We start from the raw sequence: 14,334 nt of genomic DNA, 5'->3' as shown, positions 1-14,334 counted from the left end.
TTACTGTACGATGCAACACACTGCAAATAAAAATTGTATAGGACATTGCGCCTTGCTTTTTTACCCACAAGAAGAAATTGATAGAAACTTTCTTCGCGTTGATTAAATCCATAACAGAAATGTAAATTTATACACTGCTAGACTAAGCTCTGTAATATTGTTTCTTCAGGGGTCCGCATAGAACCTCGGGACAGCATAGACACCATTATCTTTGTCGATAAGATTGAAGTTGTTTTTTAGGTGTGAAAGATCTCTTTCTGGTAAAACATTAAATTAAAAAGCTGGTAACTTGTAGCGAATTTTTTTTTTTTTTTTTTTGCAGGAAAAACTTATCGCTTACTTATTGATGTTAATAATATTAATTGCGCTGATATATTACCCATCGATGTTAATGGTGCTGGAGGAGATCAGAGCTTTTCTCATGCTGTCCTTTCCGTGTAATTCAGGAGAACTTTGCGCCGAGCTGTATTTTCTTACTTCTAATTTTCTTTCCTCCCAGTAACTCTTTAGGTACAACCACTTCCTCACCCGAAAGTAAAGCAGATCAACGAAGAGTTAAAAGTAAGCTTAAATTGCTGTCTTCCGAAGGAAGCGTTGACGAAAAAGGTCAGGTTGGCTTCAATAAAAGAGAATTGTCGTCTTCTAAAAGTTTTGCCAAATCGTCTTCATCCGCTCCTCAAAAAATGTTTAATATCCATAGCTTGGTCACTCACTGTGCAGTGTAAACAAAGTTGCTGCAAAAATTGAAGTGTCGCTTGCGACAGCGACGTCACGAATTTCCACCTTGTTGGAACTGCTGACGCGAGCTAGTTTCCAATCCAGTCTCTTTACTATCCATGGTTTTACTCCCGTAGGGGGAACTGGGAAATGTTTCCGAGTACCTTGTGTCACGTAGTGTGTAACACCTTTATCGTATCGCAGCTAGCTTCTCATATTCTATCATCTCTTTCTATACAACTGATCAGTCGAGCCTTCAGTGTAACTAAATGATATAAAGCAAACAACTGATTTCTTTCGGATCATCCTGAAAAAGATGGATCTCCATCCCGCTTATGAATACCTAAACTCCGTCGTAGGTTTGATTATTTCCTCTAGTGTGATCTGGGGTAGATTCTTATGATTCTTTGCATGTTTGTTTATTATTATTTTCAATATTTTACTGTTTTTAAGTAGCAAAACCATAATCAACAATTTATACCTAATTTTCTTAAATGCATTGAGGAAAGTATTGGGTTTTTAGTCACGCATCGATATAAAATTGTTGGGGAAAAAAATGACATGAACAGGCCTTAAGGCGAGTAAAACATTTTTATGATGAAAAACCAATGAAATACCAGGTGAGATTTCGCGCGAAAACATGGTAAGTGAAATGATTTCTAATTTCATTGCGGCTTATATAACAAATAGCATTACATGGCCACTGGGAGACACGAAAGTTCTCTCATCGTGTTGAAAAATATTTCACTCGTTCACGCACACAAGAAGAGAAATTTCTTATCTCCGCGTGGCCATGTAATATCCTCTATGAGTTTAACAGGAAACTTATGTCTTCTGTTTGAAAGACCGAAACTCGAAAACTACAGCGAGTAAAAAAGTACTAACGAGAGAATTATAGCATTCGCGACAATGCTAATTGATGCTGTTGGGTAGTATGAAATAGTTTGGCGTGGATTGATTGAGGTTCACGGTGTTTCAACAAGACGGAAGGGGAACCATGATACAAATGTTTCTGTTCTTTTTTTTTTTTCTATTACGCTAAAACCCCCCTTATAGCTTCAATCAAGTAACCGCGAACCACCATTACCCACCGATAGCTTTCAAATTTGTCTCATTCCACGCTTTTACGCTCTTGTAACCCAACCTTTCTCAAAACAGCTGTTTATCAGTTACCAAAGTTACAGACGTCCTCGTCGTCTCAAGTACTAGTCAAATAATAGTCAGTAAAGAACATAACACTCTGACCTGATTGACATTTAGCATGGAACCAAAATGCAAAATTTTACAAGCTTTTTGAATGAAAAGCTGTTGTGAACAAAAAGTTTCATTTTTCGCATATAAACCTGAAAGCTGATGATCTATATCTAAATGATAATGATACATGTAGGAACATGTGAAAACATAAATCATCGCATGCAGCTCTTTCTGTTTCTGATGCTTTCAAGATTTTATTGCAAAATTTAAACCTATGATAAGAATGCTTGATCTGAAGGTTAACTCTTAAGCTTATCAGTATGATTTTTTACTCTATCAAAGCAGCAGGCCCTTGTTGTCGTCTTTTTTTGCTCGCACCCGAATGGAACAGAAATTGAGAGACACGGAAAGCATTTTGGCGCCACAAGTAATTCAAACCCAGCAAGTTCTCTCTAATTCTTCTTACAAAGATCATCTGAAGCACGTTTCTAGTGATATCCATTCAGTACTTGAAAGGTAATCAATATCCTATTGGTCAAAACAAAAGTGTTTCCCTAAATTAAAAAAAGTTGCGCAAGATATTTTAATGAAACAGCACGTAATCATTATCACATACCTACACTGCACGTATTCGGTAAATTATTATAGCTTGCGTAGGATACCATCATGACAAACCCACTGAAATCATTTTGTGAATTAGCGAACATTTTCCGTTCCAATACCTTCAGTTGACTGCTGTTGGAAAGAAAGTGAGACGAACAAAATGCTCCTTTTTCTGCAAAACAATATTTTGCCAAGAATGAAGTTATATTCATATAAATTAACATAATTTAGATAAATCCTTTTGAAAGAAAATTGCCCCAGAATGCCTTAATAAGACCGAAGTAAGCCAGCTAGCTCTCTTTGGACAGAATTTCAACGCTCGCATCCACAACCTAAGAAAATGTCATGACGTTTTTAAATTCTCAGTAAGAAATGGTTGGTTCGAAGTCCTTAAGATTCTTCATATTTCACCAGTAAAGCATTTTAGAAGACACCCTATAAAAAAGTGCGCGATAAAGTGGGCATATCTATTAAACAATTAGGTTATGAGCTCGAGATTTATATCGCGTGATTGTTAACAAAGGCACACTGCTACGTTACTCACTATCTATCACAGAATTGATAGTGAGAGGCGTAACCAATCAGAGAGCGGCATTCGTGATAGAACGCTAGTAGATTTATACTAATACTCGATAACGCGATCCAACGTAATGGTGCTGCAAAAGGTAATAGCGAGTGAGTGATTTTTTCTTTCGTTCTCCAAAGCTTTCATTCGTGTTGCTAAAACTCGATAAAAACACGGAAATGTTTCTTATTCTTTGAATAATGCTATTATATGCTTCCCACTTCTTAGCTTCTTAATGAAAGCTACGAGTTTTGAATATTATCGACATGGAAGCAAGGAAGCAAGCTGGTCTTTAACCACTCGGACACACGCAGAATGAGCTTCCGCTATCAGTCTCACTGGAGAACCCATGATTGACGACACGATCGTCAGATTAGGTTTCTAGTTTTCCTTTCAAAAATATTTTCTTGGTGTTATTTATCATAGACGTGGATGGTTGCATTGATGATTGAAATCAAATTGGAGAATTAATTACTACTTTGCGTGGTAATAATTTTTGAAAGTTGAAAATAAAGTACTTAATGGCAAGTCGATAAATCATCTTATTTCATTAGAGCTAGACTTGATAACCCAACGTCATCCATTGCCTGTTTATCGTTACTATTCAGGGACAACCAACATCGGTTTTCTTTTCAAATGCTTTGAAACACTGTTTAAGGCTATCTGGAGTGGTGTTACAGTAGTCTAAGTTAATTTTAGCCTGCACTATAAGTTCTTTATCTGGTTGATCGTTCTGATGCAGCTTTTAAAGTCTTCTCGGATTCATTACATTATAGCTTTTCTGTTCATTTCTTGGAAACCTTAGGTCTTATTACCTTATTTCTGAGATATTGTCAACGGTTCAAGAAAAACCCAAAGTTTAAATCCTATGTGTATCCATTACCAGGAGACAAGGTAGTCTCAATATCGAGTTAGTAACATTTTTCTTTCTCTCCCGCCCTAGTCTTTTGTACACTATTGTACGCCTTTTGTAAAAGGTCAAGTGGATAAGGCGAATCAGCCACCGAACTACACCAATATGAAATGTCTAAAGATCGAAAAATCGAGGAAACAGAAGAGAACTTAAGTGGACCGATGTACAACTAGTTACTACTCAGCTGACTATTCGGAACGTCTCACCGAATGATTCATTTAATCCAACTTTCTTGGAGAAAATTGAGCAACGCACAGACACTTGGTATGTTCTACGTGGGCTGTCTGCCTACCCACCGGCTGACTCAATGATTTAATGATTATAGCATAATATTCAAATCACTGGCGAGTTTAGGATACTGCAAGAAGAATTATTTTCTTGAATTTTTGTTCCCATCCAAGGAGTAATGTACAAAATCATCTGCTTTGCCCGCGCACTCAATCTCTGAATTGCGAAACTGGCCTCTCTTTCAAGACTCGAAAATAATAACAGAAGAGAAATGCAAAAATTGCTCGAACTTTGCATCCCACGCGTGGATTAACTTTGATCATTCTAGATCTCCCGTTGTTGACATAGGTAATAATCACATTAGAAATTCACTGGAATCCTAACATACTGTACACAGTAATACGGCACGTGCCTGCTAATAAGACAGCACAGCATTCGTATATACATGTTAATCTGTTTACTCATTCCTTCGTAAGTTGTGTATGTTAAACCTCTTAGTATTAAAATTTCATTTAGACGTCCATTTTTCCTTTCAAAGTGTCCTGATAAGCAATCAAAAGTTTGGTGTAGTATTAGAGTTCAAATACAACCCCCTCAAAATGCCATCCGGCGTCAGTCCGTTGTAGTGGTTTGGGGGCGGTGATATTGTGCCGATTCCGCTTTGGTCTGTCAAATGTTCCACCTTGAGAGATTTCTAAAACCATTTTGGTTTGAGTATGAACTGAGAGATTACTGGTCCAGACTGGAATGAATAGTTTACTTCAGCCTCAAGCTGTGCTTGTCTGGTTTTCTAAGTTCAGCTTAGGAAACAGCTGGTAACCGGAAACAGTGGGTTAACAAGATTCGCCATTCTCTAAATCATACCGTTGTAAGAGTTCTTCTGGTCAAGTCCTCAGGGTCAACTTTGTTAGTTCGTCCTGTGACGTAAAAAGTTTGGCGCGAACAGAATCTGAATGCATGGTAAGTTTCGATTTCATGTTCCTGATGATCAGCAATTCTTAGAACAAACAGTCCACCTGTGCGCGACATTTCTTTTGACTGAGCTATAATCTGGTGTTTTAAATTAGTTGCATGCAGCTTGTGGTCTTCCTTCAGGTCTTTACCAATTACAGAATAAATGTTATTTAAAAAAAAATTGAAAAATTCGTGTGTCATTGACCTCTGTACACGTTCTTCAGTCCGGAAGGGATGTTTACGTTTGGCTCAGGTGTTAAACGTAGGAACACATTCCGTGTTCCTGATTCACTCTGGCCTCGCACTGCAACCACTGCGACCTCTAATATTGACAAAGTGCTCAGAATGACAGAAGAAAGAACATACTTCAAAATATACGTCAATATCCTTCACAAGACAAATTAGTTAGCTTTATGTGAATAGTTTACTCATCTGCCCCAATATCTTGAAAGATTGGCAGGAACTGATATTTTGAGTTTGGCCATATACTAAATGGAGGGAAGCATGAAAAAACATCAGGATCTTTTCTCTTGGTCAAAACTAAACATTGATGCGTGCAAGAGAATTCCAGAAAAAGGAGCACTGCGTAGTCAAGAAATCGGAAATGAGCTTTCTGCAAAGAGGTTCATTTTGACTGTAGTTGGTGTTTTCCGGTTTTTACAAGTGGCTAGTGGTTATGGCAATATGAAGGCGTTACCGCAAAGGTTCTGGTATATTTGTTTAGTATTAAAAGAGTTCCTTGCTTGCGAAGCATGAAACACCTCTTCTAAATAGTTTTTTAATTTTCTTGTGTCTTCATTTTTGCCTCTAAGATGCTTGCCGGATCAGTACAATTTAGAGTTTTGTAACTCGAGGTCTTACTCGAGCGGATCTGATCTTCATGAACAGAAATGCGATTTGGAACTTAGCTAAGACCTTTAAACCTGCTGGGGTGCTAAGCACGCACCCACACAATTGGATAACAGGTAAGCAACTTGAAAGGTGAAAGGTATTTTTTAGTCTTGTCTCCTCGCCCTTGCTCTAAACCAAGAGCAGGCTATTAAAATTTAAGGTAAACTGATTAAAATGTTATTATCAGCTTATCATTGCTTGAGATAACCGGGCTGTACTGTTAGATGTAAATGAAATTTATTTTCATGGAGGACTCATTCAATCAAGCTTTATTTCGTATTCGTCGTATTTAGTTTTCTTTCTGTCTACAAATAGCGAAAAGCCTCCTCTTCTCTTTTCTCAAAGGGGCGGATTTCTTTTAAATACCCTTTTTTTGTACTAATCGCGAAGGAAACAAAGTGAAAGAGGATTCCAGTCAAATATATTCGCCTTAGAGCTATTGCTCTAAGCGGCAACTAATTTAGCCATTTGGTTTTTCTCTCGATTGAGCGACAATTTAAAGAAACAAATTTTTCAATTCGAACAGACTTTGGTGAACTGAACTGAAAATTCAAAGCGATTGTAAATTGAGTCAACATGAAAGTGACTAGTATAATGAGTCATTATCTTGACGTTACCGCTTTAAGCCGCTGTTTAAAACAAACTTCAGAACAAACCACAGAGTTGCTGATGATGCACGGACGTGAATAGTAGTTAATTAAGCAATACTGAGTACAAACTCCAGAAGGTACTTCCAGGACGATGGGTGTACATCGACCTTCTTGAATCCCTAAACCTATTTTAGACCAAAAAACGATTTTTTTCGAGTCTATTTCAGACCAAAACTTTGATGCCCTGTTTAAGACCTGAGAGCGCGGGAGAGTGTGTCAAGCGCGTGACTGTAGCGAGTGAAGAGCCGTTCCAGCACGTACACGGTGAACGTAAACAAACATAATCTGAGACTGGGTTTTGCCATGTTGATGGTCTTAATTATAATGATGAAGAAGTGACCTGATTTAAAAACATAGACCGGAGTACGCAAACTATACCCTATTTCAGACCAAAACGTCTCAAAAAACATCCCGTGTGGCACCGCACGTATCTATATACCCATATAAGGGAGTATCCCCCCTGGACAAAGACGGAGAACGCGGTTGCTGCGCTATGTTGTCAATGAGACCATTGTGTAGGCTCACTTTGATGTTTGTTAGCCCACAACGAAGCGTGTTTCCTTTTGATATTATCCGGCTCATATCTCATTTTGCGTCTTACCGAAAATCAGTGCAGGCGGAATTTCAAGAAAAATAAGTTATTTTTAGCCCTTTGCGTGGAATGAGGAACTTTCTAGCAGAATATTTATCAATACATCAGTCAGCCAGATAAATACGGATGAAATAGGGTTATTCAAACTTTTGTGGTTTACCTCTTTTCCTTTTTTTTTGGCTGCAAAATAATATTTATCCCGAAGAAGTCGAACATGTCACGTCAGTGTTAGAAATCGCAGAAATTATTTCCTTATCGTTCCGAATCGTACAAGTTGCATCCTACATAACACACACAAAAATTAAAATTGGCAAAATTAAGCTTCCGCCAAAATTTGTTCCATTTGGTAACAAGACAAGTAATGAGAGAACATTATAAATGCGAAAAAGAGCTGTTGTCAGTCCACCATTGAGACCCCCAAGCTACCCTACATTCCCCTGCAGTTATGCTATCAAAATTGCAACATACTTTTACATAGGACAAATATAGTAGGGTTCCTAGTCATTCTGCTATGCAGCAAAGCTGCATGCATACTGATAGAATCATGAGCACTTTCCCGAAGCACTTCCTGTAGGCTGAATGGGCCAATTGTTAGTAGAATAATAAACGCCTACAAATTGAGGGCGTAAACAATATGAAGAGGATATTATAAAAGCTAAGCGAGATCGACCAAGCTGAGAGAGTTTGCAATTTGCGGCTAGACTGGGATGGACGGTTTAAAGAATCAACACCAACTTTGTTTGGTGAAATACGTTTTGTTTTCTTTGTCACTTATCATGATCCAAGGTATGTCTTAAAATTGAGTTATTCTGTCATTATTAGGAATGGTAAATGGCCCTTTAAAACCCATAGGTCTCCCCAAAATTTTCGTCGAATTTCACGAGTTCGCAGTCTCGATTTTTAGCGGCTATGTGCGTCTCGAGTCTCGATATTTTCTCACAAAGCTGTCTCGAACTACCGATTTATTTATGACGTTTGATCGTCTAAGAACCTGAACGTCACGAGCTCGCATTTAACTGACTTTGAAGTTTTGGTGTCAAAATGGCTTGGGCTCGCAAGAAAACAACGCTCTCGCATTCCCGCACCGTTCACCACCTATTATTGTACGCAGCTATTTTCAGTCTCGATTCAATCCTCCAGGATCGATTTAGTTATAAACTCTATTAAGATCAAGGAGTCGTGGACACTTGAATGATCTATCCCACATTCTTGTTGATTTAAGAATCAAGTAAAATATCTTTGGGATGAAGGCATTTTTGGTCGTTTGAAAATATTTCGGAGGCTTTATGTGCAGGCTATGATCGCTGCACTTAAAGATCGCCCTGCTTGTGACACAATAATTTTTTTTTTTGACTTCTTAAAAACTCTATGGCATTACGTGCCTAATATTCGAAGTATTTAAGGTGATAACCTTGAATTTAAGGAGTGTTTATTGAGAGGAATTATGAAAATCAAGTCTTGTCTAGAACTGTAAAGGAGTATGGAATATTTCAATTTTTTACCATGAATAATCAATACGCCTACATGCACACATGAATAACGACTGAATACCAATCCAAAAAATTTCGATTATTTGTGGGAGGTTAGGAAAAATGAAAAGTTATGGATGTGTTCGGCTTTATTATTAGTATCGTTATCACATCAGTTGAGATATGACACATCTGTTTTTGTCAACATAAACTATTGCGAAATTTATATTAGCTGATTTGTGAGGGCTTTAAATAGGGCTAAACCAAATTATCAGTCTTATAGTAGCTATCATCGCCGTGACATCGATCATTTGTGAGAATACAAGGGACTACGACATGCAATTTTTTAACCCTGTCAACTTGGATTTTACTGTAGCCTTCACTAAAGAGCTAAGTTAAGGATATTGACCTTGTCGACTGTTCTCGTTTGATTCAGTTTTTACGTAAATTAATGATCGATGCCAGAAGCCATTTATAGGTAAGAATTGTGCTATTCCTTTTCGTGAAATGCAGTCCCCATGTAGGATAAAATTAGCAACACGTCATTCCTAAATGGGGACAAACATATGTTGACTTTTTAGATCGGTTGCAGTTTCTCGTGATATTTTATTCACTGGTATGGCCAATAATGATCAAATTATCGAATTCTCTTCCTAAAACCGAGGAAACCTATCCCCTATCAGCTTTGGTTTAAAATGCGGTAACCTACTTCTTACATTTAAAATTTGTACAGTGTACACGTCTACAATACATGACCTTAGCTAATCAGTAGTGTCTTCCATCTACGTAGTTTGAGACAGGCAACAAAATTGCCTTCTAAATAACTTTCCAAATTCAAGGTCAGAGTGCAAAACATACCCTACATGAGACTCTCATAATGAATACCTTATTTCAGAGAAAAACGGCACGCCACAACTTGTAATAGCCTAAGTCCTGCACGTACTTATCTGGCTTATATTAATTAGCCTATTAGCTCATATAAGGGAGTGTATCCATGCTAATGAAGTGTCTTTGGTTTCTACCTAGTGTTGACTAGTTTGAGTTGAGAGTAAAGAAAACGGCGAGGAATAAAAACAGCAACATTAATGAACATTAAACATTAATGCGCACGTTATTCCATTCATCGAGTGACGAAGTACTAACGGTTTCATTGTGTTCAGCTGGAATGGGTTCGTCTTTTAATTATTTTATCGAAAAGGCTATAAGATCTCAAATATAAGTATAATATTCTTTTTGTTAGCATGAACTTGACTTCACGAAAATTAATGGTTGCTACCGTTTTGTTTTTGCTAAGTTTTTTTGTTTCGATTTTTTATTGTAATCGTAACAGAGTTTTTCTTCTCAACAACGGAGTTACTTTGTTCTAATTAGGAATAACCAGAGGAACATTTCAAAACGTTTTTAACATATACGGCCATACCTTACCCATCGTGACTTTTCTCACCGAACAGGTGCCCCAACATCGACTGTGAGGGAAAGTCGTGAACAACAAACAGGTAAGAATCTCTGGAAGCCTGATGCTACTTATATTGAAGCCTGATGCCACTTATATCTGTCATGATAGTAACATAAGTCTCACATAATCTTCCAAACCTGTCTTCGAGCAAAGCTTGACGGAATACCAAGACTGATTTTTTCAAATTGTTTATATTACGTGTCCATAGTTACCTCTATTCAATCCCAAGACGCATGTTGATAAGCATATTGAAGTCTCCTTATGTCCTGTGGCAAAAACGAAGCCCAAATAGGTGGCACATTGCAATCAGCAACAGTTTGAGTAAAACGAAGCCATTAGTAATGCAACGTTAAAATCAACTTGAGAAACTATTTCCTGAGTCTGTAGCTTGCAATAACAAATTTTGAACCCAGTTTTCATTAATGTTACATGCAGTATTGGAAGGAAACCTTATTTCTGTTGATTAGCCCGCGCAACAAAATTCCACTGGAATTTCCTTTAACTTACAAAAATGAATATAAAAGAAGAATAAACGCTATAACATGACATTTCAGCGTCATCTTCTCGCCATTATCAAATGCAGATTTAAGTCGTTCAGTTCAGAAATATACTAGCTTAGGTGTTAAGGATCAAGAAAAATGTCAAGAACAATGTCGGCTAATTAAACACTTTTGCCCGAATAGGGTCTGCTTGTGTTTACGTTTGGTCTTTTATTCTTTGATTAGCAACATCTCATAAATCAGTTATTCCAGCTTCCCTCTTAAATCTGCATTTGATAATGGGGAAAGGATGACGCCGAAACGAAATACTATAGCGTTTATTTTTCTTTTAAAATGTTTTTCATATCTTCTTTAATCAAAAATGAACAAACGAATAAAAAATAAAATGAGGCATTCGGGAGAATCTTGTTGCTTTTAAACTGAATACGTCGCACAGAAACGTTAATTTTTCCTCGGAGTATACTTGCGATAGACAATATGAATTGACTTCACTTTTTGAAATATGGACGAAAAGACATGTGTCAAATTAAATAAATTTTTCGCATCATTTCTTCAATATTGTAGCTGAGGAATTGCCATAATGAAGGAAAATTAAGTGCACTTACTAAATTACATGAGCGATCAATTGTTACAGCTGGTGCAGACACTGAAAAGATGAAGAGATCGCGACTTACGATACAAGTATTCTACTTCATTTATCTCTTTCATATTCAGTTAACGGTTTTTACTCCAAGATGCATCCATATTCTATCACTTAGGTGCACTGAAAATAGCCTGGGTCACGAGTTCACCGAATGATATAATTGAAGGCAAACCAAGGGATTTGCAATGCTTTTTCTCGGGAATGCCACTCCCACACGAGGTCCATTGGTACAAGGATGGAGAACTAATCACAAACGAAACAGAAGGTATTTATCACTCAGAGGACGAGAAAGAGAAGAACGGCGAAAAAACTCTCCGGAGCACACTTCATCTTCCGCCGGGACGTGAGGAGCAGGAAGGATTTTACAAGTGCAGTGCAAGAAACAGTATTCCGAGCAGCGCGTCCTTTGAGATACAGATGATATATGAATGTAAGTAAAACTATTTATTCCTTGCAAAGTTAACTATATATGCCTCTTGCTATTAATATCCTTGCTATTATCCCCTGAATGGGTCCCTTAGATAAACCCTAACTGGGTTTTTTAGCTATGGGGCTGTACCACTTTTCATGCTGGAAAAAATGCCGTGATTTGAATTAGCGCGAATTGAGCATTGATCTTGAGTGGAGGAGGTAATGCTATTAATGCAAACGATAGAAAACTATTCTTCGGGAGTCGTTGTTATGTTTTAGATAAGTGATCTAGAAATCATCAAAAACTTTCTTTTCACGCTTTTTTAACACAGGTCCATTAGCAAAAGGCCCAACCAATCACTCATCGGAGATTCGTGCGCACAAATCTTCTAACGTCAGCTTGTCATGCTGGATTGACTATGATGACTATTGTCCAGAAGAACTGCTTTGGAAGTTAAACGACGAACCAGAACCCCTGCCCGAAAGCGGTAAAAAGTATAAAGTGGAACTAAAAGACACGCACACCAAATGCCAGAAAGAATTCATCCTCTCCATTTTTGACGTTACGGAAAGTGACGAGGGAACATACAGTTGCCGCTGGCTCTGCGAGTACGAAAACACCACAAAAGCTGCCATTGATTTGAAAGTAGTCGATGACCTGCAGACAGGTAGGAGTTTTCTCAATTCCTGTTTTACCGTTAAATCACTGCCGCAATAAGCTCACAATTGGGTCTGTTAATTTGAGTCCAAACAGTATGAAAATCTGACAGTTTTAGATCGAGTTAAAATGAAGTTACCAAAGTACACCTGAGATGTTAATAGTGCAGAAAATAGTGACAAGTGAGCTCGCCAAAACACGCGTCACGATGGAAGACTCAGTTCACTAGCTGGGACTTCGTAAGTACACATGAGTAAAATAAAGGAAACTGAAAGGAAAAAAATCCTGCTTAATTCTTCTAAAAAAGGTTGGTTCTTACTTCAAGTGGTAATAGAGAATGGAAAATCCTTTGGAAATGTTGCACAAAGATCACTGTAGGGCACTGAATATTAAAGATTTTCCGAAGCAATCATTTATCCATTTAATACAGTTCATCTCCAGCCTAGAGATCATTCAAGCTGGTCAAATTTTCTAGCGTTCTATTACGGATGCTATTTTCTTATTGCCAACCCTGCTCACTACCTATTCTGATGTAGATAGTGAGTAGCCTAGCAAAGTGCGGTAATTAACAAAATGGCGGCCGCTTCTTTGCGTTTTCAAAGTTTCTGTGAAGAGGATTTAAAGAAAGTTTTGAACGACTAGTAACTGCGCCCTCGTCAAGCTTTTAATTATTCTAAACTATTATAACGTATGTTCCTGGTGTCAGTAATACAAGAACGGGTCCGTTACCACAACTACCTTGTGTTCATAATCTGTTATTGAAATTTGGTTCGCATTTTGTCGACAGGAGTTATAGGCAGGTTTTAAAGTATCTTGGATTATGCATTGAAGATGATGACCAGGGCCAGGATGCGTTCTGGAAGCAGCGTGGATTAGCTAATATAGTGGACTAAAGTTACAATATTATCAAGTAATCTGTGTGGAGTTTTATCGTTTTCTTTTTTGTTTTTGTTTTTTCGTCATGGCATTTTTAAAGTTTAGACAAAGTCAAACCGTAATTTAGAATTATCAGTGAAATAAGCTTTGAAACAACAGAAGTAAGAACCTTGGTTAACAATATGAATCATGGAATTAGGTTAATCGGCTTTTGAGCTTTTCCCCACACTTGAAAAGGACCCTGTAGATGGAATCTATAAAATCAATCAGCAATAGTGTGCAACGTGAAGCTTTAAAATGTTTTAGTTCTTATTCATAATTAAGCAAAAGAGGACTTTTTACGTGTTTATACAGCTTCATCCAAACACGAGGGCACACAGTCGAGGGTTTGCATAACTTTCGAGAATTCTCCCAAACCCCCGAGTGTTTAGATGCGGCTATGTAAACACGGAAAAAAGTTCTCTATTACTTTCACAAAATATTTCTCAAAAACAATTTGACAAATGAAGAGAAATTGTGTTTATTTACTTATTGATCCAAATAAATTTTCTCAATACACGCTCTGGACAATCATCTTTTCTACAAGCCAATCAAAACGCGCACCTGACAACAGATGAGCCAATGAAAATTCGCGTTGCAAAAGTCAAAATCAAGTTGAAATTTGTGGAAAGCGCCAGCGCGCGCCGTTTAAATAAATGCGATTTCAGCTTTGAATCCTCCTAAATCTTGCGGAAAAATGCCTCAAGTTCGGCGAAAACTGGGTAACTATTATATAATCCAGCTTAAGGGGGCTTGCTCAACACGATGAAATCGATGCGTGGTAACGTTTAACAACCGAGCCAAACCAAAACATCCCTTCCGGACTAAGCAATGTAAACCAAAGATTTGGACTTAAATTTGGTTTTATATGACTTAAGATATTACACGCCTTATGGCTATTAGTGATCGCACAACTTGCCCTGAACTCACAAAATGACAGAAGTTTAGAAATTTTATTTATAAGTGTTTTCTCTT

At 37.6% G+C, this 14,334-nt stretch overlaps 2 protein-coding genes across 4 annotated transcripts in view; one reads left to right on the top strand and one right to left on the bottom strand.

The window, feature by feature from the left end:
- Nucleotides 1–14,334, bottom strand: part of LOC145486364 (oxidoreductase NAD-binding domain-containing protein 1-like) — a 140,464-nt gene that overhangs the window by 63,467 nt on the left and 62,663 nt on the right. The window lies entirely within an intron of this gene.
- Nucleotides 7,616–13,329, top strand: LOC145486397 (neuronal cell adhesion molecule-like). The gene is made up of 5 exons (XM_081465044.1): nt 7,616–8,093; nt 10,228–10,272; nt 11,491–11,805; nt 12,119–12,454; nt 13,232–13,329. Exons 1-5 carry the CDS (start codon nt 8,015–8,017, stop codon nt 13,249–13,251), a joined length of 795 nt encoding a protein of 264 aa, XP_081321170.1. The 5' UTR covers nt 7,616–8,014; the 3' UTR covers nt 13,252–13,329.

This window comes from Orbicella franksi, chromosome 5, assembly GCF_964199315.1.
Source record: "Orbicella franksi chromosome 5, jaOrbFran1.1, whole genome shotgun sequence".
In the NCBI taxonomy this organism is placed as follows: Eukaryota; Metazoa; Cnidaria; class Anthozoa; order Scleractinia; family Merulinidae; genus Orbicella; species Orbicella franksi.
This window is presented reverse-complemented; position numbering and strand designations above follow the sequence as displayed.